This window comes from Engystomops pustulosus, unplaced genomic scaffold, assembly GCF_040894005.1.
Source record: "Engystomops pustulosus unplaced genomic scaffold, aEngPut4.maternal MAT_SCAFFOLD_232, whole genome shotgun sequence".
Lineage (NCBI taxonomy): Eukaryota > Metazoa > Chordata > Amphibia > Anura > Leptodactylidae > Engystomops > Engystomops pustulosus.
The window spans coordinates 28,957-53,995 of record NW_027285111.1 but is presented as its reverse complement, the minus strand read 5'-3'; the positions used below and the strand labels follow the sequence as shown (position 1 = coordinate 53,995).

The window sequence follows — 25,039 nt, the reverse complement described above, 5'->3', positions numbered from 1 at the left end:
CTGCCGCATGGGGGACGTATATACAGCTGACGTATGTACGGCTTGATATACGTCCCCCATAGATGGCAATGGGCACACGGTGTCCTAGGGAGCGGTACTGTGCCGCACACGTGCAGCACCGTACCGCTCCATATCCTGTGAAAAGATAGGACATGTCCTATCTTTTCGCAGCGCCGTGCACCATACATCCCTGCGGAGAGGGGCGGGGGCGAGCAGCGCTCTCCCCCGCTTCCTCTCCCCTGTGTGCTGCCATGTGAATCCAGCCTTAGTCTGTCGTCTCCACTCCTGGTGTTGGGCTGATGCTGCACTGTAGATTTTTGTGTTGTGTTGTGAGTATATAAAGATGTAGGGGCTGCAGGCGCCGAACCTGTTTATTCTCTTTAGCCCCCACAATTCCTGAGCAATCAGTGCTATTAGGTTACTTGGGCTCCATGGTGTCAGGTGGGCGGCTACGTGCTGTAGTAGTCACTCTGCCACCTCCCAGATGACAGTACAGAGCCCAGTGTATTGTACTAGTGTATTAGTCTACTGAATGCTGAGATATACATCAGGAATGGTGGGGGCCGTAACCAGAATTAGTTTCTGCACAGTGATGGAGGACCAGGTGAAAGGTCCCCTATAGTAACTACAATATGGTGCTCTGGGGTGGACATGTCCGTGACTTTCTATCTGCTCCATGTCTGGACCTGCTCCGTCATCAGGACCTGACATAGAGCGAAGGTCTGTGATGAAACCCTCCCTCAGTTTGTAGAGGGACGCAGCGCCTCATCTCCAAATACACAATCTGTCAGGATTTAATTATCGACACTAAGCATACACGGCGTCCACGTCAGGGCGGCTGCCAGCCCCGCGCTCCCTCCGCACATCCAGGGCCCCTCCGGGCTGACGATTCTCCCAGCCTCGTGTCTGTCCATGGAGAAAATTCTTTCCATCATCGTAAAATTGTCAGGACGCAAGCTGTTGAGTTTATCTCATTTTATTACATTCAATGTGGTTTTCTCTTGTTGCACTTTTCAAATTTATCTTCCATTGTATCATCTACATTTACACTTGTCACTGATTTTCCTAGGCAGCCTGTACTGTAGAGATCACTTTTCAGCAGTCACATTGATATCATCCGAGATGGGATTACAGTAATGGAAAGAGGGTCAAAGGTCCCTCCCCTTTTCTAAACCACACCCACTGTCCCACCTCCAAGCATAGTATAATATCGACCTTAATGTTCCCTTACTGTGCCCAACTCCCTATGGTCCCATATAATACCCTATAATGCCACTCAGCAATATATGATGCCCCCTTTTTATTGTATCCTCTCTTTACTTTTGGTCCCCCACTTTTATTTATTGTTCTTTACTTCTAATACCCCAACTATGTGTATACCTGTCCCCCTCTCCTCATCACATTGTAGCTCATCTCTTCAAAAATGTGGCCCCTCTCTTCCTTTTCGTATTGTGGCCTCCTGTCCTCTACCCCCCTCATATTGTGGCCCCCTGTCCTCTACCCCCTCATATTGTGGCCTCCTGTCCTCTACCCCCCTCATATTGTGGCCCCCTGTCCTCTACCCCCTCATATTGTGGCCTCCTGTCCTCTACCCCCCTCATATTGTGGCCTCCTGTCCTCTACCCACATCATATTGTGGCCTCCTGTCCTCTACCCCCCTCATATTGTGGCCTCCTGTCCTCTACCCCCCTCATATTGTGGCCTCCTGTCCTCTACCCCCCTCATATTGTGGCCTCCTGTTTCTACCCCCCTCATATTGTGGCCTCCTGTCCTCTATCCCCCTCATATTGTGGCCTCCTGTCCTCTACCCCCCTCATATTGTGGCCTCCTGTCCTCTACCCCCCTCATATTGTGGCCCCCTGTCCTCTAGCCCCCATCATATTGTGGCCTCTTGTCCTCTACCCCCCTCATATTGTGGCCTCCTGTCCTCTACCCCCCTCATATTGTGGCCTCCTGTCCTCTACCCCCCTCATATTGTGGCCTCCTGTCCTCTACCCCCCTCATATTGTGGCCCCCTGTCCTCTAGCCCCCGTCATATTGTGGCCTCTTGTCCTCTACCCCCCTCATATTGTGGCCTCCTGTCCTCTACCCCCCTCATATTGGGGCCTGTCTCCTGTTTCACAGTATTTTATTTAAAAAACATTACTTACCTTTCCCTCATTCCCCCACAGCAGTCCTGCATCCTCTTCTTCTGATTCTGAGTTAACTAGGAGGAGGGGCAGGGGCCAGCTTAGGGGAGGAGCTACCTCCACACAAATCTGCTGTAGAGATGGAGCAGACATGTGTGGATGGAGCAGGAAGATGATCCCGACTACGAGTTCCGATGCCTTGACTGCTCTGCAGCTCTACTATGTTGGGACTGGGAGCAGGAGGCGGGGCAAAGCTGGACATGCTGGATAGCCTCCCAACCATCCGGGACAGCGGGACAACAGTGAAAAATTGGAACTCTCCCACTGAATCCGGGATAGTTGGGAGCTATGAATTGATCATACACCTGACTATAATCCTACAAAATCCCATACTTTATAGAGATTGGTTTTCTCTAAATTTTGGTTTCTCTTTGGTTCGTTCACCATTCATTTTGTTCATCCACTACTAACTGGAGTATTATTTCCACTCCATGCCTAAAACTTTTGCACCGTACTGTATATTGAACGAACACAGAATTTCTGAACTGTCCCTTTAAGCCACAATTCTGGTGTTTCTAGTAAATCTTCTGCCGCCTATGCAGAGGATTTGGGCAGCGTGACGTCTGTCTGTGTACGAGGAGCAGGTTGGCGCAGCGATGCCCGGGTGCGGCTAATGCCTTTGCACAGCGACATCTTTGCTTGTTTTGCTGCTGGTGTTTGATCCATTTGTAAACACTCGGCAGGAGTCCTGAGAGCTCGGGAATAATATCAGTGGAGAGAAATCACCAGAACCTTGTCCGGGCTCCAGAACCACAAGTGAAAGTACTGACTGTGCCCTTGAAGCTGGCACCGGATCAGGCGCGGAGGGATAATTTGACATGATAAAGTAACCTTACTTCCCATGGAGCGCGGCGGCTCTCCGTCATCTGGCAGCCGGGCAGCTGGCAGGGCTTAGTGGCAGCCGCAGATGCTGCCCGGGAACAGCACATTAAATAAAAAGCCATTCACTTCACACTAATACAATTACCGGACAAAGAATCCGAGGCAGCTGCAACCGCGAGAAACCCGTCCCGGGAGGAGCTTTATTATCTGCCCTCAATTCACGGCCCAGATTCTCTCTCTGTCCATTTAAAGCTCATTCTCAGGAAAAACGGTTTCGCTTTCATGTTTAGAGAAGTAATGAGGCTCGTGGATCACAGATAATAATAATCTGTATTTATATAGCGCCACCATATACCGTAGCGGTACACATCATAGGGGACAGATACACATATAATATTACACTACAGAGTAACAACAGTCATATGGGACAATAGGGGGAGGGGCCTGATCACAAGACCTTACAGTCTATGAGGATGAGGGGGTGACACAAGAGCTTACAGTCTATGAGGATGAGGGGGTGACACAAGAGCTTACAGTCTATGAGGATGAGGGGGAGACACAAGAGCTTACAGTCTATGAGGATGAGGGGATGACACAAGAGCTTACAGTCTATGAGGATGAGGGGGTGACACAAGAGCTTACAGTCTATGAGGATGAGGGGGTGACACAAGAGCTTACAGTCTATGAGGATGAGGGGGGACATAAGATCTTACAGTCTATGAGGATGAGGGGGTGACACAAGAGCTTACAGTCTATGAGGATGAGGGGGGACACAAGAGCTTACAGTCTATGAGGATGAGGGGGAGACACAAGAGCTTACAGTCTATGAGGATGAGGGGGCACACAAGAGCTTACAGTCTATGAGGATGAGGGGGACACAAGAGCTTACAGTCTATGAGGATGAGGGGTGACACAATACAGTCTATGAGGATGAGGGGGTGACACAAGAGCTTACAGTCTATGAGGATGAGTGGTGACACAAGAGCTTACAGTCTATGAGGATGAGGGGTGACACAAGAGCTTACAGTCTATGAGGATGAGGGGGTGACACAAGAGCTTACAATCTATGAGGATGAGGGGGGATACAAGAGCTTACAGTCTATGAGGATGAGGGGATGACACAAGAGCTTACAGTCTATGAGGATGAGGGGTGACACAAGAGCTTACAGTCTATGAGGATGAGGGGGTGACACAAGAGCTTACAATCTATGAGGATGAGGGGGGATACAAGAGCTTACAGTCTATGAGGATGAGGGGGTGACACAAGAGCTTACAGTCTATGAGGATGAGGGGGGGACACAAGAGCTTACAGTCTATGAGGATGAGGGGGGACACAAGAGCTTACAGTCTATGAGGATGAAGAGGTGACACAAGAGCTTACAGTCTATGAGGATGATGGGGTGACACAAGAGCTTACAGTCTATGAAGATGAGGGGGTGACACAAGAGCTTACAGTCTATGAGGATGAGGGGGTGACACAAGAGCTTACAGTCTATGAGGATGAGAGGGTGACACAAGAGCTTACAATCTATGAGGATGAGGGGGGGCACAAGAGCTTACAGTCTATGAGGATGAGGGGGGACACAAGAGCTTACAGTCTATCAGGATGAGGGGGTGACACAAGAGCTTACAGTCTATGAGGATAAGGGGGTGACACAAGAGCTTACAGTCTATGAGGATGAGAGGGGACACAAGAGCTTACAGTCTATGAGGATGAGGGGGGACACAAGAGCTTACAGTCTATGAGGATGAGGGGGGACACAAGAGCTTACAGTCTATGAGGATGAAGAGGTGACACAAGAGCTTACAGTCTATGAGGATGATGGGGTGACACAAGAGCTTACAGTCTATGAAGATGAGGGGATGACACAAGAGCTTACAGTCTATGAGGATGAGGGGGTGACACAAGAGCTTACAGTCTATGAGGATGAGAGGGTGACACAAGGGCTTACAATCTATGAGGATGAGGGGGGGCACAAGAGCTTACAGTCTATGAGGATGAGGGGGGACACAAGAGCTTACAGTCTATCAGGATGAGGGGGTGGCACAAGAGCTTACAGTCTATGAGGATAAGGGGGTGACACAAGAGCTTACAGTCTATGAGGATGAGAGGGGACACAAGAGCTTACAGTCTATGAGGATGAGGGGGGACACAAGAGCTTACAGTCTATGAGGATGAGGGGATGACACAAGAGGACTGAAAATGTTGCTGCTTGAACCATCCATCAGCACCCAAAATATATACAAAGTCCGAGGTGAATGTAAAAGAAGCCTGGATCTTGGTATCTGGTGTTTGCCGGGAGGAGACACATGATGGTTAGTAAAGAGAGAGTTGACATTTCATGCAGTTAGTGATTGTAATAGATCTGCCTAAAAAGATGGGTTTAAGAGCATGTTTGAAACTTTGGAGGTTAGGTACTGCACTTATTGGTCCAGGGAAGTTCATTCCAGAGAATTGGTGCAGCTTGGGAGAAGTCCTGAAGACATGCATGAGATGTTCAAATTAAGGTAGAGATTAATCAATGAATCTATAGCAGAAGAATGACTGCAGGTTTATGAGGCTCAGATGCTGGTTGTTACACCTTTGTGTTGTCAGTGGCCTCTATGCAGAGTTATAAAATAATGATCAGTGTTTTTTCAACATTGGCAACAGAGGAGTTTGTTAAAGTAGGTTTCCAAGCTCCATTATCCTACTCCTCTATTCTCAGGATAAGTTATTAGTATTCAAACATATTAGGGTTCTGACCAGTGGTGTCTCCAATGTGCTCCGGTGCAAACTTTGAGTCAGACCCCATACGCCTAACCCCTCACTGCCGGCCCCATCCCACAAGTTATACTTGAGAACACACATATACCATATATACTGTACACAAAAATATGCACGCATCATACATCCACTACACATACTTATAAACTTATACAACACATATTTGCTACAAATACCATTATACAAACCATTTATATGTAAAATACTTTCATCATAACAGAAATGATTATTCCACACACATGAAATGAATATACTGCACACATAAATAGTATATACCAGCAACGAGTATACTGCACATATAAATAATATAAACTAGCAGTGAAAATACTGCACATAAATACGTAGACAGAAAATACAATTACTTCACACCATGGGTCCCCATCAGACAGACACAGAAATCACTTACTGTTTATACCAGTCACAACTTCTGCCTTCTCTCTCTCTGTGCCAGCCTGGCCCGCTCCGGTCTTTGTCTAGTGGACAGGTGTAGAATCATATTCCTCCATTAGAGAAGAATAACTTCTTGTATCTGTGCTTTAGCTCCTGAGATTTTGTGGCCCAGATGTCTTCAGTTCCATACAGCAAATCTCCACACTGCACCCCTGAAAATACTACATTTACTTACAGTATAATTTCCTCTGGACAACAATTATGTACACACTATGCTCCTAAATAATACATGCTCCTCACACCTCACCATGCTGTGTCCCCCACATATACCAATATTGTATAATGTGACCCCTTAAAATATGATAGTAAATAGATTAAAAAATTATTATATAGTTCCCCTTGAATAAACTTAAAGGGAACCTGTCACTACGTATTCCACAAATACAGAGCCCTAGTAACTATCTGACACCCTGCTTGTAGCTAAAAGTAGTTTCCCTCAGATCCCCATTAAATCAGAGTTATAATCTTGCCTGGTATCGATGCATCTATGGAGCGAGTCAAGGGGGTGTGACCAAATGTCATGTGACCAGGCTGACATTATCAAAGGTCCTTAGGCTACTTAATATTAGCAAACTATATTCCATTTACTTACCTCACCACATAAAACAATCACAGCAGCCTACATGGACTTCTGCTCCTCTCCATTCAGGCTGCTGTGATTTCATGTGATATATGCTTAGTGTACAGTTTCTAATGCTACAAAAGCTATAGGACCTCTGATGATGTCACCATGGTCGCATGACAATACAGCAGCATACAGAGATAGGATGGGGAGGAGCTGCTGGACTCAGCCTGAGGAGGCCACGCCCACCTCGACTCGCTGTAGCCGTGCTTAGATACCAGGTAAAACTATAAAGTTGAATGTATGGGAATCATTTTTATCTAAAAGAAAAGTGTCAGAAAGTTACTAGAGCTCTATGGGAACCTGTCACTACCTGTATTCGTGACGGGTTCCCTTTAATATTTACAGTGCCCCCTTATTTATTTAAATATAGTTCCCTCACATTAAATTCATACAGTCTTAAAGACGCACAATACAATTGATCTCCCAATCCTTCACCTGGGGGCCCATTACGCCCCTGGTGGTGACACCTGACACTCCTACCGATGCACCACAACTCTATGGTCTATTACATGGTCACACAATGCATTATGGGCCGCTAAGTCTGCTGGGCCTGAATGCACGGCTCCCTCCGCAACCCCTACAAGTTCCACCCCCGATGTGGATGTGTGTCTATAGATTTGATAACTTCGGCACAATACGTTGGGTGTAACCTCAGTCATTCTTCACTGTGTCGACATGTTGGTATTGTCCTTGTCCTCCAGAGGGATTGGTTGGGGTTGTCCACCTAACAATCATTCAGTGCTCTGTTATGGAAAATTCCTTGAAATATTTATCTCCAGAACAAATATATTGATGACTACTCCTACCGATAGCTCATCAATATCAGAGAGACTACGATCGTAGACCCTTCTGTGGTCATCCGGGTTTAGGTGGCATTTTGGGAAAGTATGCAGGATGGGATAAGGAAAGCCACAACCCTTTTAGCTCCTTGTAAGGCAGGTCCCTTGACATCAAGCATGACCTACAAGAAGCCTTATGACATGCTGCAGGATTGAGACCAAACCAGTAGATCTATTCCAGAAGGAACTGTAGACAGCGCTGTATGATGTTTTGAACTCATTGGGTCTCCTCAGTACAGCGTAGGGAACTGGTTTGGAGTGAGAGGCTCCAATTAAGGCCACCATGTAGGCCACCATGTAGGCGTGTGGAGTCTTATAGCCATGGATGCTCCATTTTGCACATACGGTATAATCTTAGCATCTTCTGTAGACGTCCCTGAGTTCTTCTATCAGACCTCCATCAGGCCTCTGTAGATAGTATCCGAGGTTCTTGCCAATTAGAGCCCCATCTCTGCTGGGCCTCATGGCACACTCTCCATTGACTGCTCAGGAAAGGTGAAATATTTGGGCCCACAAATCATAGAAATGTGTTTTTACGAGGATTATAATGAGAATATGAAGATCTTCAACCTCATAAATCATCTCCGCTCCTCGCAAGACTCCTCTGAAGACTCGGCCAGGGGATTTATGACTTGGACCTGGCACAGTCCATCACATCTGTGAGTGATTCTAGTAGACAGCCCCGTCGTGGTGGTGGATGATGGGAAGATTATAGGTTATATGGAGGATGCAGGAATTTTTCTCCTTACATTTGATCTCCTCGTATCTTGAGGGATCTAAAAACCCCTCCCTTTCGTCTGTAACATCTATTACAATGTATCTCCATAATTGGACTTCTTCTGCAGATAACTACTGGTGCAGAGGTCAGACTCACCGGAAATAACTCACCAGCCAGGATGACTTTACCATAACATATCGCAACTTGTCAGCAAGTCTTTCTCAAAGATTTTGCATAGGTTTTGTCCCTCTGAGTTGTATTCTTTGGGGGGTCAATATGCGATTGATTTAAACTGATTGATGACAGGACCCCATAAGGAGCAAAGTCCAACCTATGGGAACGCGTCATGTGGATAAAGTTTCCAACCATCTGCAAATATCAGGCCTATTGCGTGGGCTTTTATATACATGTCGCTTTATATTGCTGTGTATTGTAGGGGATGTTGTTGGGTGATATTTCTGGATATTATGGGGCACATTTACTAAGAGTCCAAATAGCGTTTTTCCGTCAGGTTTTCTGTATTTTACAGTTTTGCGCCGAATTGCCCCATGTTTTTGGCGCACGCGATCGCTTTGTGTCGCATCAGCGCCAGCTTGCATGCGATGGAAATCGGGGGCCTGTGGCCATGGGAAAACCAGACGCATTCGGAAAATGCTATTAAAAAAGAATTTTTAAAAAGAAAAAGTGTCACTTAACACACTTACATGCACCAGGAATAGGATGGTGAACTCCAGCGGACCTCGGTGCAGCAGCGACACCTGGTGGAGATCGGGCGCACGACCTTAGTGAATCGCCGGAAGACCCGAATCCTCGTTGGAGAACACGCCGCGGGAACGCGACAGGAACGGATAATTAATGACCCCCTATATGTGATATTATATATGTATTGTATAGATATTTGTGTTACTCGCATGATTTCTGTAGATATGGCCTGATATGGGGTCACATGACCAGTCGTGGCCTCTGGACCCCCGATCTGTCCATCTCTCCGCCCTGTATATGGCGTTCTCCCGCTCCAGGTTGAGTTGTGATGAATATGATCCTTGTTTTCCCCGCAGCCTCTGTCAGGACACGGAGATCTGCTGCTCCTTATCTCCGTGCGGCTCCTCTTACGTCTCCTCCCGCTAATGTCGCCCTGTTCTCTCTGAAATCACCGCGACCTTGTTAAACCCTCAATGTTCTGCACTTAAGTGATTCTGCGGTTTACATCCCCGTCCTGTCCCCGGCATCGCACCAGGGATGGAGAGAGACTTCTGCCGATTCCTATGAAGATCCCGAACCTCTTCTATCTACAATTTACAGAAATTACTACAAAGTCCATCACAAGAAGGAAACAGAAAGAAGAGAGAGGACAATGCCTTATACATCACATGACCAGCACAGAGCCCCAGCTACAGCCTGTAGATCTTTTATTTTATATAAAAGTAAAAAACATAACACTACATAACACAAACCAAACATAATATACAATACATACAAAATATATACAATATCTTACCTGCTGGTCCAGCCACATTCACTCCTAGCAAAAACAATAACTTAAAATACACCAAAATGAATAAACACCAAATACCACAACCCCCACCCAACTGATTATTACATCCTAAACTAAACCAATAAACAAAGGCAAGCCACACCCACAAATAAACATGAATAACTATAAATATACATAAACCCACCCCACACCCTCCAATAACAAACACAGAATACACATAACACTACACTGCACTAGATCCCTCGCCCGCACCCTCCCCTTCCCCCCAGACACTGGTCTAACGTCCAAAGTTTGCGTTAAGTAGTCCAGACCAGTGCCCAGGGTCATAGAGTCCAAGGTTAGTTCATACATCCCAAAATCCCACCACCATCACCCCCCTCCCAACCTAACACTAGATCCCAAACCCCACTATATACAATATATACAATATATACAGTATTTACAACATAACATAAAGAAAACAGAATACAAATAAAATCTGAACAACATCAATCAAAACCACATAAAGCCCAGGTTCGGCGCCTGCAAGCCCCTACATCACTACATGCCCAGAACACAAAACAAAAATCTACAGTGCAGCATCAGCCCAACACCAGGAGAGGAGACGACAGACTAAGGGACACTAAAGGAGAACCCCCTCCAAAGGAGAGAGGCCCTCCCCGTGCCCAGCCTCTCATACTCCAGAGAGCGCACCTTCACCAGGTCACCCAAAATGTTCCTAACCACCTCATCCACCGGGAGGATTTTACGCTGCGTCGATACTAAACACCGTGCGTTCCACGTGTGGTACCTGACCACTAGACTGACTAAGAATAACGTGCAGCGGTCCCGGCCACCCAGGCCTCTGAATGCTCCATAGGCCCACTCCGCATAGGAGAGACCGGCCAACCCGGGCCAATGGATGGAAGCGCCCACCCGGTTGTACACCTCTGTGTTAAAGGGGCACTGAAGCAGGAAGTGGTCCATGCTCTCCAGCAGACCACCGCACTCCTCCCGGGGACAACCCCTTTCCTCAGAGCTCCTACACTTCAGATTGTCCCTCACACACAGCTTTCCATGGAAGCAGCGCCAAGCTACAGCCTGTATTATACTCCAGAGCTGCACTCACCCTTACCAGAAATAAATTGGTGCGCTCAGTTTCTGCAGTTTGGCCACAGCCAGTGCACACAGTACACATGGAGTGAGGGATTTGGCTCTTCTGTGATGGATACGACATGTCAGCTCTGTGCGGATGTCCCTGGCGCTCTGATTATACGTGTAATCAGGGACATTGTCCTGTGGTCTCTTCTTTCCTTGTGCTGCGGTGAATGTATATGGAGCACATGAGAACATCTCTGCCCTCCGGCATGTACATATTATCTAAGGGTTTCCTTGTTCTTCACATGAGCCGGATCTTCAGGTCACCCCTACACCCGGCACTGGTGATTGGACATGTCACAGCACTGTCCCTGAAGACCACAGCAGGTTAATAGTGGGTCACTGCACAGGACTCTGGCAGTAGAGAAGACAATCCCATCCTAAGGTGACCCTGGAACCAGTCAATCATCACCAGAAACTGCACTGAAACCCCTTTGGGACCTCCATAATTTACAGAGAAATAGTTATCAAGTCTGAAACATGTGCAGCCCCTAAAAACACATAAATACTAGTGAAAAGCCCAAATTCTACTACCCCCCTCCCTCCCACACACATAACCCTACGGGGCACATACCAGGCCACACATATGATCATAGGGATCATATCCCAGCCCACTCACATGACCATAGGGATCATATCCTAGCCCACTCACATGACCATAGGGATCATATCCCAGCCCACTCACATGACCATAGGGATCATATCCCAGCCCACTCACATGACCATAAGGGCACATCCCAGCCCACTCACATGACCATAGGGATCATATCCCAGCCCACTCACATGACCATAGGGATCATATCCCAGCCCACTCACATGACCATAAGGGCACATCCCAGCCCACTCACATGACCATAGGGATCATATCCCAGCCCACTCACATGACCATAGGGATCATATCCCAGCCCACTCACATGACCATAGGGATCATATCCCAGCCCACTCACATGACCATAAGGGCACATCCCAGCCCACTCACATGACCATAGGGATCATATCCCAGCCCACTCACATGACCATAGGGATCATATCCCAGCCCACTCACATGACCATAGGGATCATATCCCAGCCCACTCACATGACCATAAGGGCACATCCCAGCCCACTCACATGACCATAGGGATCATATCCCAGCCCACTCACATGACCATAGGGATCATATCCCAGCCCACTCACATGACCATAGGGATCATATCCCAGCCCACTCACATGACCATAAGGGCACATCCCAGCCCACTCACATGACCATAGGGATCATATCCCAGCCCACTCACATGACCATAGGGATCATATCCCAGCCCACTCACATGACCATAGGGATCATATCCCAGCCCACTCACATGACCATAAGGGCACATCCCAGCCCACTCACATGACCATAGGGATCATATCCCAGCCCACTCACATGACCATAGGGATCATATCCCAGCCCACTCACATGACCATAAGGGCACATCCCAGCCCACACACATAATCCTAGAGGGAGCTCTCCAACCCACACACATGACCATAGGGATCATATCCCAGCCCACACACATGGCCATAGGGATCATATCTCAGCCCCCACACACATCCCTAGGGGGCACATCCCAGCCCACACACATAACCCTGGGGGCCACATCCCAGCCCACACACATAACCCTGGGGGCCACATCTCCGCCCACACACATGATCGTAGGGATCACATTCCAGCCCACACACATAACCCTAGGGGCCACATTCCAGCCCACACACATGATCGTAGAAATCACATTCCAGCCCACACACATAACCCTAGGGGGCACATCCCAACACACACACACGTCCATAGGGGAACATCCCAACCCATACACATGACCCTACGGGCACATCCCAGCTAACACATATAACCCTAGGGAGAACATCCTAACCCCCACACACATGACCATAGGGGTCACATCCCAGCCTCCACATACATGACCATGGGGCGCGCATTCCAGCCCTCACACAACCCTAGGGGGCACATCCTAACCCACACACATGATCGTAGGGGTCACATCCCAGCCCACACACATGATCGTAGGGGTCACATCCCAGCCCACACACATGACCATAGGGGCAAATCCATGTGTGTGGTCTGGGATAACCATAGATAACCATAACCAGGCCACTCAGATAACCATAGATATTCCTCTACCTTTTTTAGGCAACAAGGTAACATCCCATTCCTTAATAAAGGATGACCCTTTCATTGTAGGTCCTCAAGATGCCTACCCTTTCATCCCTCATTTCCAGTAGGTTCCTCTTTTATTTCAGGCCCCCAAAATAGTATCCTGCAATGTTTTGGTCTTCAGTATAGCTTCTCTCTATATCCCTGATATGGAAGAAAATGGTGAGAAAAGGGGCAGGTCTTCTGGGGGGGAGGGGGGGTCCGACTGTATTATGGGATGATTTACAAATCTGACGCATCCTCTATGGACGGGCACAGGTGGTTTATAGTTTGAGGTCCACACTGAGGATCATCGTATCCGGTAGAATTACGTTGACTTCATGAGGTTGCCCATTTCTTCCCAGCAGACCTTGCACCTGGCTGGCGCTGACATCTTCCATGTGCATCTTTCCTGGCAGAGAAAACCTGCAGCTGGCAGGTGGCGGTGTCCGTGTCCCACTAATTCCCATTACCAGATATTACAAGAAGGACAGAAGGAGTGGCAGGAGGGCAGAGAGACAACTGATCGGATCAATACTATGGTTATGGGGCTGTGTATATGCGCTGCAGTATGGCTCTGGCTATATGGCCCAGTATATGCTTAATGCTATTCAGGGGACCTGTTATGTGCGCTATGATATTTGGGGGTTGTGCTATGTAGTAGAGGATATTTGGGGGCACTGCTATGTAGTAGAGGATATTTGGGGGCACTGCTATGTAGTATAGAATATTTTGGGGCACTGCTATGTAATATAGGATATTTGGGGGCAAGGCTATATAATATAGGATATTTGGGGGCACTGCTATGTAGTATAGGATATTTGGGGGCACTGCTATGTAGTAGAGGATATTTGGGGGTTGTTCTATGTAGTAGAGGATATTTGGGGGTTGTGCTATGTAGCTTAGGATATTTTGGGGCACTGCTATGTATTATAGGATATTTGGGGGCACTGCTATGTAGTAGAGGATATTTGGGGGCACTGCTATGTAGTAGAGGATATTTGGGGGCACTGCTATGTAGTATAGAATATTTGGTGACACTGCTATGTAGTAGAGGATATTTGGGGGCACTACTATGTAGTAGAGGATATTTGGGGGCACTGATATATAGTATAGGATATTTGGGGGCACTGCTATGTAGTATAGGATATTTGGGGGCAAGGCTATATAGTATAGGATATTTGGGGGCACTGCTATGTAGTATAGGATATTTGGGGGCACTGCTATGTAGTAGAGGATATTTGGGGGTTGTGCTATGTAGCTTAGGATATTTTGGGGCACTGCTATGTATTATAGGATATTTGGGGGCACTGCTATGTAGCAGAGGATATTTGGGGGCACTGCTATGTAGTAGAGGATATTTGGGGGCACTGCTATGTAGTATAGAATATTTGGTGACACTGCCATGTAGTATAGGATATTTGGGGGCACTGCTATGTAGGAGAGGATATTTGGGGGTTGTTCTATGTAGTATAGGATATTTGGGAGCACTGCTATGTAGGAGAGGATATTTGGGGGTTGTTCTATGTAGTAGAGGATATTTGGGGGCACTGCTATGTAGTATAGGATATTTGGGAGCACTGCTATGTAGTAGAGGATATTTGGGTTCACTGCTATGTAGTAGAGGATATTTGGGGGCACTGCTATGTAGTATAGAATATTTGGTGACACTGCTATGTAGTATAGGATATTTGGGGGCACTGCTATGTAGTATAGGATATTTGGGGGTTGTGCTATGTAGTATAGGATATTTGGGGATTGTGCTATGTAGTAGAGGATATTTGGGGACACTGCTATGTAGGAGAGGATATTTTGGGGGCACTGCTATGTAGTATAGGGTATTTAGGGGCACTGCTATGTAGTATAGGATATTTGGGAGCACTGCTATGTAGTAGAGGATATTTGGGGGAACTGCTATGTAGTAGAGGATATTTGGGGGCACTGCTACGTAGTAGAGGATATTTGGGATCACTGCTATGTAGTAGAGGATATTTGGGGGCACTGCTATGTAGTAGAGGATATTTGGGGGCACTGCTATGTAGTATAGAATATTTGGTGACACTGCTATGGGGTATAGGATATTTGGGGACACTGATAAGTATTATAGGATATTTTGGGGCACTGCTATGTATTATAGGATATTTGGGGTCACTGCTATGTAGTATAGAATATTTTGGGGCACTGATAAGTATTATAGGATATTTTGGGGCACTGCTATGTATTATAGGATATTTGGGGGCACTGCTATGTAGTATAGAATATTTTGGGGCACTGCTATGTATTATAGGATATTTGGGGGCACTGCTATGTAGTATAGAATATTTGGTGACACTGTTATGTAGTATAGGATATTTGGGGGCACTGCTATGTAGTATAGGATATTTGGGGGCACTGCTATGTAGTATAGGATATTTGGGGGCACTGCTATGTAGTATAGAATATTTGGTGACACTGCTATGTAGTAGAGGATATTTGGGGTCACTGCTATGTAGTAGAGGATATTTGGGGTCACTGCTATGTAGGAGAGGATATTTGGGGTCACTGCTATGTAGTAGAGGATATTTGGGGCACTGCTATGTAGGAGAGGATATTTGGGGGTTGTGCTATGTAGCTTAGGATATTTGGGGGCACTGCTATGTAGTATAGGATGTTTGGGGGCACTGCTATGTAATATAGGATATTTGGGGGTTGTGCTATGTAGCTTAGGATATTTGGGGGCACTGCTATGTAGTATAGGATGTTTGGGGGCACTGCTATGTAGTATAGGATATTTGGGGGTTGTGCTATGTAGTATAGAGTATTTGGGGAAACTGTTATATAGCATAGGATATTTATGGGCACTGCTATGTATTAGACAATATTTGGGAGCACTACTATGCAGTATATGATATTTGGGAACACTGCTATGTAGTATAGAATATTTGGTGACACTGCTATGTAGTATAGGATATTTGGGGGCACTGCTATGTAGTAGAGGATATTTGGGGGCACTGCTATGTAGTATAGGATATTTGGGGGTTGTGCTATGTAGTATAGGATATTTAGGAGCATTGCTATGTAGTAGAGGATATTTGGGGACACTGCTATGTAGCATAGGGTCTTTAGTGAAACTGTTACATGTAGTATAGGATATTTAAGAGCACTTCTCTGTAGTAGAGGATATTTGGGGGCACTGCTATGTAGTATAGGATATTTGGGGGTTGTGCTATGTAGTATAGGATATTTAGGAGCACTGCTATGTAGTAGAGAATATTTGGGGACACTGCTATGAAGCATAGGGTCTTTAGTGAAACTGTTACATGTAGTATAGGATATTTAAGAGCACTTCTCTGTAGTAGAGGATATTTGGTGACACTGCTTTGTAGTATAGAATATTTGGTGACACTACTATGTAGAATAGGATTTTGAGGGGCCCTGATATGCAAGTTAAGGATATTTGGGGGAACTTTTATGTAGTATAGTATATTTAGGAGCACTGATCTATAGTATAAGATATTTAGGGTTACTGCTTTGTAGTATAGAATATTTGGTGACACTGCTATGTAGTATAGGATATTTGGGGGTACTGCTTTGTAGTATAGGATATTTGGGGACACTACTATGTAGTATAGGATTTTTGGGGGCTCTGTTATTCAGTTTAGAATACTTAGGGGTATTGCTATGTAATATATGATATTCAGGAGCTCTGCTATGTAGTTTAGATTATTTGGGGGCACTCCTATGCAGTTTAGATTATTTGGGGGCACTCCTATGTAGTTTGGGATATTTGGGGGCATTCCTATGTAGTTTGGGATATTTGGGGACACTGCTATGAGTATAAGACATTTGGGGGAACTTTTATGTAGCATAAGATATTTAGGGGCACGGCTATGTAGTGTAGGATATTTTGGGGCTCTGTTATTCAGTATAGGATATTTAGGGGCATTGCTAAATATTATAGGATGTTTGGGGGCACTCCTATGTAGTTTGGGATATTTTGGGGCACTGCTATGTTCCTCTAGGTCCAGTGCACCATACATTGGGCAGTGTTGGGTTGCCGGAGTTGGTCGCAGGTTCTTTAGGTCCTCCAGGCTGGATACTTTGTATTCATGGCCCTTTAAGCAGAGTTTATGCTCACTTTTATAACCTTCTTATCCATTTTCAATCTCTTTTTATATTGTTTCCACTTAGTTCCTTTGTTTAGACTCTTAACATTTAGGAGTCTAATATGTGAGAGTCAGTTCTTTGGAGCCTACATTGGAGTTCTGCTCTATTATACAATAACTTTTATATCAGTTTAATACTTTGTGTTTTTTATGTTATTTGTGATATTATTATCACATCTATAAGACAATATGTGACTCGTGGACAGACTGCACCCTCCTGCGATCTTTACCCACCACATGTTCATCTGCTTTGTCTTCAGATCTTATCAAGGACTCATTTTGCCTTTTATTGCCTCTTCCACTTTTATAGTGTATAATTGTAGATTGGGAGAACCCGCCGGGGGGATGACGCCGCGTCTGAGAATGTCAGGTGTTGCATCATCCGCAGTAATTGTCCTTCTTTGGCCACCGGAATTATCATATATATTATTCTCGATGCTAATTGGGTTTTTGCATCAAGTCGTTGGAGGGTTCTCCTTTTCGTGGAGATAATTTACTGTGCGTCTACTGTATGTGCATCAGGATCAATCAGAGCTAATGAAGAGATATTCTGCCGGAGTTTAGAAGGAATCAGCATTAAATATGATGAATTGTGCGATTTTTCATGCTGTGATTTGCGTAGTCTTAGAATTGGTCTTCAATCTGTTCCCTGTTGGGAGACACTGAGCACATCCATGACATGATTTATAGTGTATGGCTGGTAATGAGCAGAGAGATGAATCAATACCATACAATATACTGTGCTGCATTGTAATGTATCCCCCACCTATAAGCCCCCATCCCTCTGTTATTATAAATGGCCTGATACTTACCTCTTGGATATGGACCAGAAACAAAGTTACTGCTGGGACGTAGTAACATGATCAAGAGCACATCCTAGAAAACTTTACTATCGCTCATGGTCCTTGCATCTACCTGTGTTATGTCATATGTATGAGGATCTGACAGCCCTCACTGCAAGGTAACATCCAACTTGGTAGGTGGTTGGGCCCCGTAGAGCCTTGGACGTCTCCACAAACTTTCCATATTACAATCTGTGCAGATATTGGGGCTCATTTACTAAGGGCTCTGTGGCCACATTTCCGTTGAGCTTCCCGATTTTTCCATTTTGCACCGAATTCCGCTGTGATTTTGGCGCACGCTTTCAAGCGACAGAAATCAGGGGGGCGTGGCTGTCGGACAACCCGACGGATTCGGAAAAAACGCAGAATTTATAAAACTTTTTTTGTGTCGCAAGATCACGCACTCACATGCACCAGGAAGAAGAAGGTGAACTCCGGCGGATCTTGGAGCAGCAGCGACACCTGCAGAATATCGGGCGGACGACCTTAGTGAATCCCGGCAGAACTTGAATCAGCGTCAGAGAACGCGCCGCAGGATCGTGACTGGACCGGGTAAGTAAATGAGCCCCATTATGTTAATGATTTACATTCTACATACATAAAGCCGCCTCATGGAATCTTCTTCTAATGGATTAATAATATCTCAGGAACTGTAGGATGTCTTAGCTTTCTCATAGTATCTGTACTTGTACTTACAGTGGTTTTGGTCGATGGTTCCAGCAACTCCCCCCCCCCCCCCCCCCGAATGAATGACGACTCTGAATCCAAGTTTCAAAACAGTCTTTATTTCCTTCTCTATTGAAAATCATCAGTAGTATAAATATACTTTGGCATGGGGAACCTGCGCGGCCCCTTCTTATAGATATGATTTATTACAACCCCTGGAGTTCAGCGAGACGCTCAGCGTTAACAAGTCTTATATATATTTCACAGGATCCTGCAATCCACGGCAGTATATTACAGGGTAAGATATTTATAGCTATGTATAGAGGACCTCCTATGTACACGAGCAGTGAGAGCTGTATATATGTATATATGTATAGGCTGTATCTACCATCTATGTACAGTACATTAAGCTCAAGTTTCTAGAAAGAGTCCTTCAGCCGCTGGTTGATGTTCTTCGACAATGACCAACATGGTTGTTGCTTACTGAAGATGACTTGGGCAAAGCTACCCTGATAATTTTATTAAGTATCAACATGACATTTGGGATGATAAACCAAAGCCTGAACTTGTAGTCCATTCAAACATCTCAACTTTATGTCATGGTGGTCAACACTTGGGTGGATAATGTGAAATAACATGGGACTTAGGTGTGGGCCTTGTCTACATGGAAGGTCTACTTCTCCAAAACTCGTAATTATTGAGGTCATTGTAGCACTTAGGTGAAATATGGGGGGTTTATGGTGGACCTGGACTCCAGCAAAGGTCTTCTTCTCAATGTTTCTACCATCTGTAAACTGAAGGTTCCTCATAAGAGCCTTTGACATTGTAGTCTATAAATAGTGAGACCAAGCGGTTCGGTAACTTCTGTTTTACTTTGGTGAGTGACTGTAGGACTTTCTACACGCTATAAATGGGATTCCATGGCACATATAGTGTTACAGTGGCCACTGATCAAGACCATTAGTTGTCCATCACAAACATTACTTAAAACCTAAAACCTGTATTTTTCACTAGACCAGGAATCGGTATACACTGAGCTGCATAAGTAAGATGAGATACAGGTCTGTACCCGACATTGAGATACAGAACTCTTCTACTTCATGTCCTCTGTCCAAAGGTCCCTACTGTGACGTAGTGAAATTAGTGGCTGAACCTTCTGATTTCAGAGAGGGTAGAGGAGGACACAACCCTAGTGTGATACGTTCATAAATAATAGTGCGATTCATAGAAAGCCACCCGTCGGCACAAAAAGATGCTTGGCTGATCTCCTCGGGAACAAACAATCTAACCCTGCTCCGGATTGTGGGCAAGGCAGGTTAGAGGTCAACTTTTAGCTCAGTGATAGGCCGAGATGTCCGGTGTACTGTGTCTGCGGACCGAAACACGTTACCACTGCCCACAGATTTTACTTGAGTCTACCCTACTTCGAGCCTCAAGTGTGGACATCGCAACACATCACTGGGATACAAGTGCATCCAAAATATTTTGGGGTATTACTGGATGTCAATACTCCCGAACCTTAAATCATCTATAATTCACCCTGTTCTCCTGGGACCTCTATAAGGGATTGGGCAGAAAAGATGAAAAGTTACCATTTGTGACTCAAAATACTAACTTTTTTATACCATAAACTGGAATAAACTTGATATTATCACTTTATTTCAAGTGGTCAACTGTTAGATGACGACATTCTCCACCAGGAACCAGGATTTGTCCATCTAACGAGAACCGTTGAGGTCAAATACCTGATTTACATCTCTGCCTCTGGATAATCCCTATAATCCAGATATTCAGTGACAGGGGTTATGGACTATTACACAAGGACTCACCTCTACGAGAGGTCCAGTCTCCCGGGGCAGAAGACTAGAAGATATCCAGATCAAGACTGGGCAGGTTGTGGATTTTATCCAGTTGGGAGAAGAGGACATGTTAACTTTTAGTAATTTTTGGTAAAAGTTATTAAAGTGTTTAGTAAAACAATTTCTGCTTTGAAATGATTTACTGACGTTGATTTGATTCTTAGTCATAGCCGGGTAGGAGAGCGTCTTCTCTGGAGTGTGTCCTACTGAAGTCATCTCTATGGAAGTTCCGTGCAGTTCTATGTGAGGATGAGATCCTAATGATGACATTAGGCAGACGACGCGTGCATTGTCCTCATGATTACGGCTTTCTGGATATGAAAATAATTCTTTTTAATTTAATTGTTTGAAGAAACAATGGAAGGGCAGCAGGATACACGACTCTGAGCCAGAGGAGACGCGACTCCGCGCCGGGGGGGGGCTTAATGAATTCATGCAGGAAAGTCATTTGTTACTATAGTTCCTACTCTGTAATAGAAGTTAATCACTGGAAAATTTCCTGCATTCGGAAGGACAGGCACAGCAGCAGCGGCACAGAAAACACAGAGTTTTCCAATTACTTGGTGCAGATCAGCTCTGAACTTTCTTGGACCTCTGACAAAGATCCAGGCTTCTTCCATCAATCCATGTTTAGATAGCCTCTCCCAACCGAAGTAGCTTATCGGCACCTTGTGTGTCTTATACTATACAGTGGTCCAGCCGGACCCGAATCCACCGCAGAGAACGCGCCCCTGGATCGCGAACAGACCGGGTAAGTAAATCTGCCCCATGGTGGCATCTCAGTGGTGGTTTTGGTTACTGCACATCCTGGGATAGGTGGACTTTGGTTTGTGGAGGCTTCAGATAAAATAAGTTTGTTGCCGCCTACATCTGGCCCATTTTATCTCCTGTTCAGCCTCCTATAGGAGAGATGAGCTCCTATGCCAACTACGCTCTCCACTGGCAGCTATGGGTAAAGGCTCGTAACATTGAATGGACACAAATTCAGTCCTTCACTCCCAAAGAAGACCATTGGATGGTCATCGGGACATCCCTATATTCTGGAGAAGTTGGGGGCCCCTACAGATTATAGATGAAGTGACTGTCATTATCAGACCTAAAATATTCTGGATGAGCCAGATTGGGATATCCAACTTGGACTAAGAGAAAGGTGCCAGAGACCCCTTAAAATCCAGCCCTCATCTTGGAACTTGTGGTCTTCATTCTTCCTTTTCTACACTTACAGTTTAAGTCTATGTGTGTGACTATGGGGAAGGTGGCACTGGTTGTAGAGGAACCTCAGGGGTGGGGACATTATAGATAATGGTCAATAAAATGAAAACTGATGCTAGTTCAGGGCAACAGTAGATGAGAAGAAGGTTGAAAGAGACATGTGGGACAATGAGACCTTAAATATCAGATTAGGGACCCTTTTCGACACGCATGTGGCTGATCTCTGCATTCCCATCATCGGTGATCTTATAGAATATTGCCATTATGCCTATACACACTGAAACGAACGTGAACGTATCAGGACCGAGACATAAAATGTTTGCTACAAAAATGTAAAGGCGTCCATATCGTTTAACAGTCATGTGAGTGTGAGTGATGTCATGTGAGTGTGAGTGATGTCATGTGAGCGTGAGTGATGTCACTAGAGGTCAAGAGGATCTGGTGACTTCGCTGGAGTCAAAGTAAACTTAAAGTACATGAAGTTTTAGACCTTTTCCCAAAAAAACAGGTATACAATATTAAGTTACTCACATTAGGACTATGGTATCGGGAAGGATATATGTGGGTCTGTGGCATCTTCCCACCATCATAGTGAATTTCCATAGTCATCATTGGTATCAAGGAAAGTATCTCCTGGTCTATTATCCAAAATCTGACCAATGACCTTGTGCAAGGCCAGATTTACTGTAGTCATGTTTGGTTTGTATGAGGTCACTATAGGTCCAAAGACCTTCAGCTTGGAATATGGAAAGGGTTGCCCAATGCTTGTTCAAAATGTCTACCTAATTCCATGATGAAGTCAACAATGGGACCATGTATGATGGGGAAAATAAGATCTATTTGGGCAAAATGGCAACAAAGACCTCATCCTTCGAGGAACTTGAGAAGATACTTTGTTATACTTGTCCAATTATTTGAGGTTAGGAGCCTCGACATTGACCATACCCCATAGTTTCTCTCCCATCGAAATCTACAAAACTTGTTTAACAATCAGACAAATGTTTTTGAAAATGACTTTTACATTTTCTTCAGAATTGCACGTCGTTCCATCATTCCCTGAGCTTCTGTTCCTATTCTTCGAGATTTACAAGTATCTATTTTTGGGTCAGTAAAGTTGTGCGTAGAGTCTCATCTATCGTCCATGTGACATCTGCCGAGTCTTTCCAAAAATTTACAATAAAATTAACATTTGTTTTGTGTACAAAGATATGGCATTTGGTATAAATACAAAAGAGGTGTCATACTTATAGTACAAGAGGATCTTCTCATCGGACTGACACATGCTGCATGCGGGGCAGGATTCTCTACCATGAGACAGTTGAGGGGAATTTTTGGCTCGAAAGGGTTGGAGTGTTTGTTCATTGTGACATGAATCATGAGAGGGACATTAAGGTGTCTCAAAATCCACCCAAGGAGCCTTGATTGACATTGAACTTCTAAAATGAGATCATCTCGAGGACATGGAATAGGGGTCCTATTATTAAACATTCCATAAATGCAAGATAAATGGGTCAACATGATTTTGGATCCTCAGAATGATCTAAAACGGTCAGTGTAGATATCATTAAGACTTCATCCTATCTGTTGGCTTCAACCCGACTTTAGGAACACTGGGAGGTTCATGTATCAATGGGATCATTTTTACATTTTTTGTTTTTTTTCCAAAAAGTTTGACACAAATGAAACAATTGGATGAACCTCTATGTATGACGCCACTTTTCATTTTTGGCACGAAGAGTATTTGCAATAGAGTGGTATTACTCGTATGTACAACCATAGTAGCACCATCACCATCACTTTTGAGTGCTAACATTTTTGGTAGTTTTCTAATACTTGCTTTGATACATGATCCCTCAATGTTCCGACCACAAGTCCGGCCAACATTGACCAATAACCACTCAACGTAACGGGTTGGACTTCATGAAGGTAAAGAGTACTATACATTTGTCTGAACTCTCATTTCAGTAGGCAATCGTTAACGAAAAGTCTATACCATAGACCAACGAGGACTACACAGAACTCCTCCTCTTCATCAGTCCTCGAAACGTAGAGAGACTGTGCAGCCCCGTGGAAACCGAGCTGATGGCCGAATGTTGTGTGTTACAGATACATCCATTGGATGGCGAGCCCATGCATCTACCAGGGGAGTGGTGGTTCTGTTCTACACAAGTATCCGAAGTGGACAGGTCCCGAGGGATGATCATGGGAATAGAATATTGTAATTTTTCCCGACTTTTGTACCACAAACAAGAGCACATGGACTGAAAGTGAAGGACTTCAGCGTAGACGTTTCGAAAGCCGCCTGACGAGGAGCTGGTGTCGGTGGTGTGTAGGCTGGTGGGGCCGTTTCTGTTGAGTAACGCCCGATGTTCGGCGTCTCGTTTCTCATCCTCTGCGTTCATGGTCATAAAACGGAGGACCACCAAGTTGAGGAATGCTCCAATGACGGTCAGTCCGATTAAGATGTACACAAAGCTAAAGGCAACATACTGGGGCTTGTTTTGAAGAGCAGCATCTTTCTGGAGGGCGACATAATCTCCAAATCCTATGGTGGTGAGGGTAATGAAGCAGTAATAGTAGGCATGGAAGAAGCTCCACTGCTCGTAGTAGGAGAACGCCGCCGCTCCAATGCACAGGGTGCTGATGCAGGAGAAGAAGCCGATGATCACCATGTTGGCCATAGACACGTCAGCGCGTCTCATTCCAAGGCACTTCTTGATACGGTACAGTAGATACCTGACAAAGGTGTTGATCCTCTCACCCAGGCTCTGGAACATGACCAAGGTGAGAGGGATTCCAAGGAGGGCGTAGAACATGCAGAAGACCTTTCCTCCATCTGTGCTGGGGGCAGCATGTCCATAACCTGGAGGAGAGGCCAAAAACATCTGATTAGAGACCGGTGCAACCACAGAACTATTATCACATCCAACTATCTATTAATATCTATCTCATATCTATCATGTATCTATATCATGTATCTATATCATGTATCTATCTATCTATCTCATATCTATCTATCTATCTATCTATCTATCTCATATCTATCTGTCTATCTATCTATCTATCTATCTATCTAGAAGAAGTAAAATCCAAGTCAGCACAATCT

General features: G+C 45.2%; 1 protein-coding gene across 1 annotated transcript; it reads right to left on the bottom strand.

The window, feature by feature from the left end:
• Nucleotides 1-23,734: 23,734 nt before the first annotated feature.
• KCNK3 (potassium two pore domain channel subfamily K member 3) lies at nucleotides 23,735-24,818 on the bottom strand. Its single transcript, XM_072132113.1, has one exon. The coding sequence runs from the start codon at nucleotides 24,816-24,818 to the stop codon at nucleotides 23,943-23,945; it is 876 nt and encodes a 291-aa protein (XP_071988214.1). The 3' UTR covers nucleotides 23,735-23,942.
• Between the last annotated feature and the right edge of the window lie 221 nt (nucleotides 24,819-25,039).

Bases quoted from the DNA above. Each gene is read 5' to 3' on its own strand.
- KCNK3 (XM_072132113.1), bottom strand. From the start codon at position 24,818: ATGTTTTTGGCCTCTCCTCCAGGTTATGGACATGCTGCCCCCAGCACA.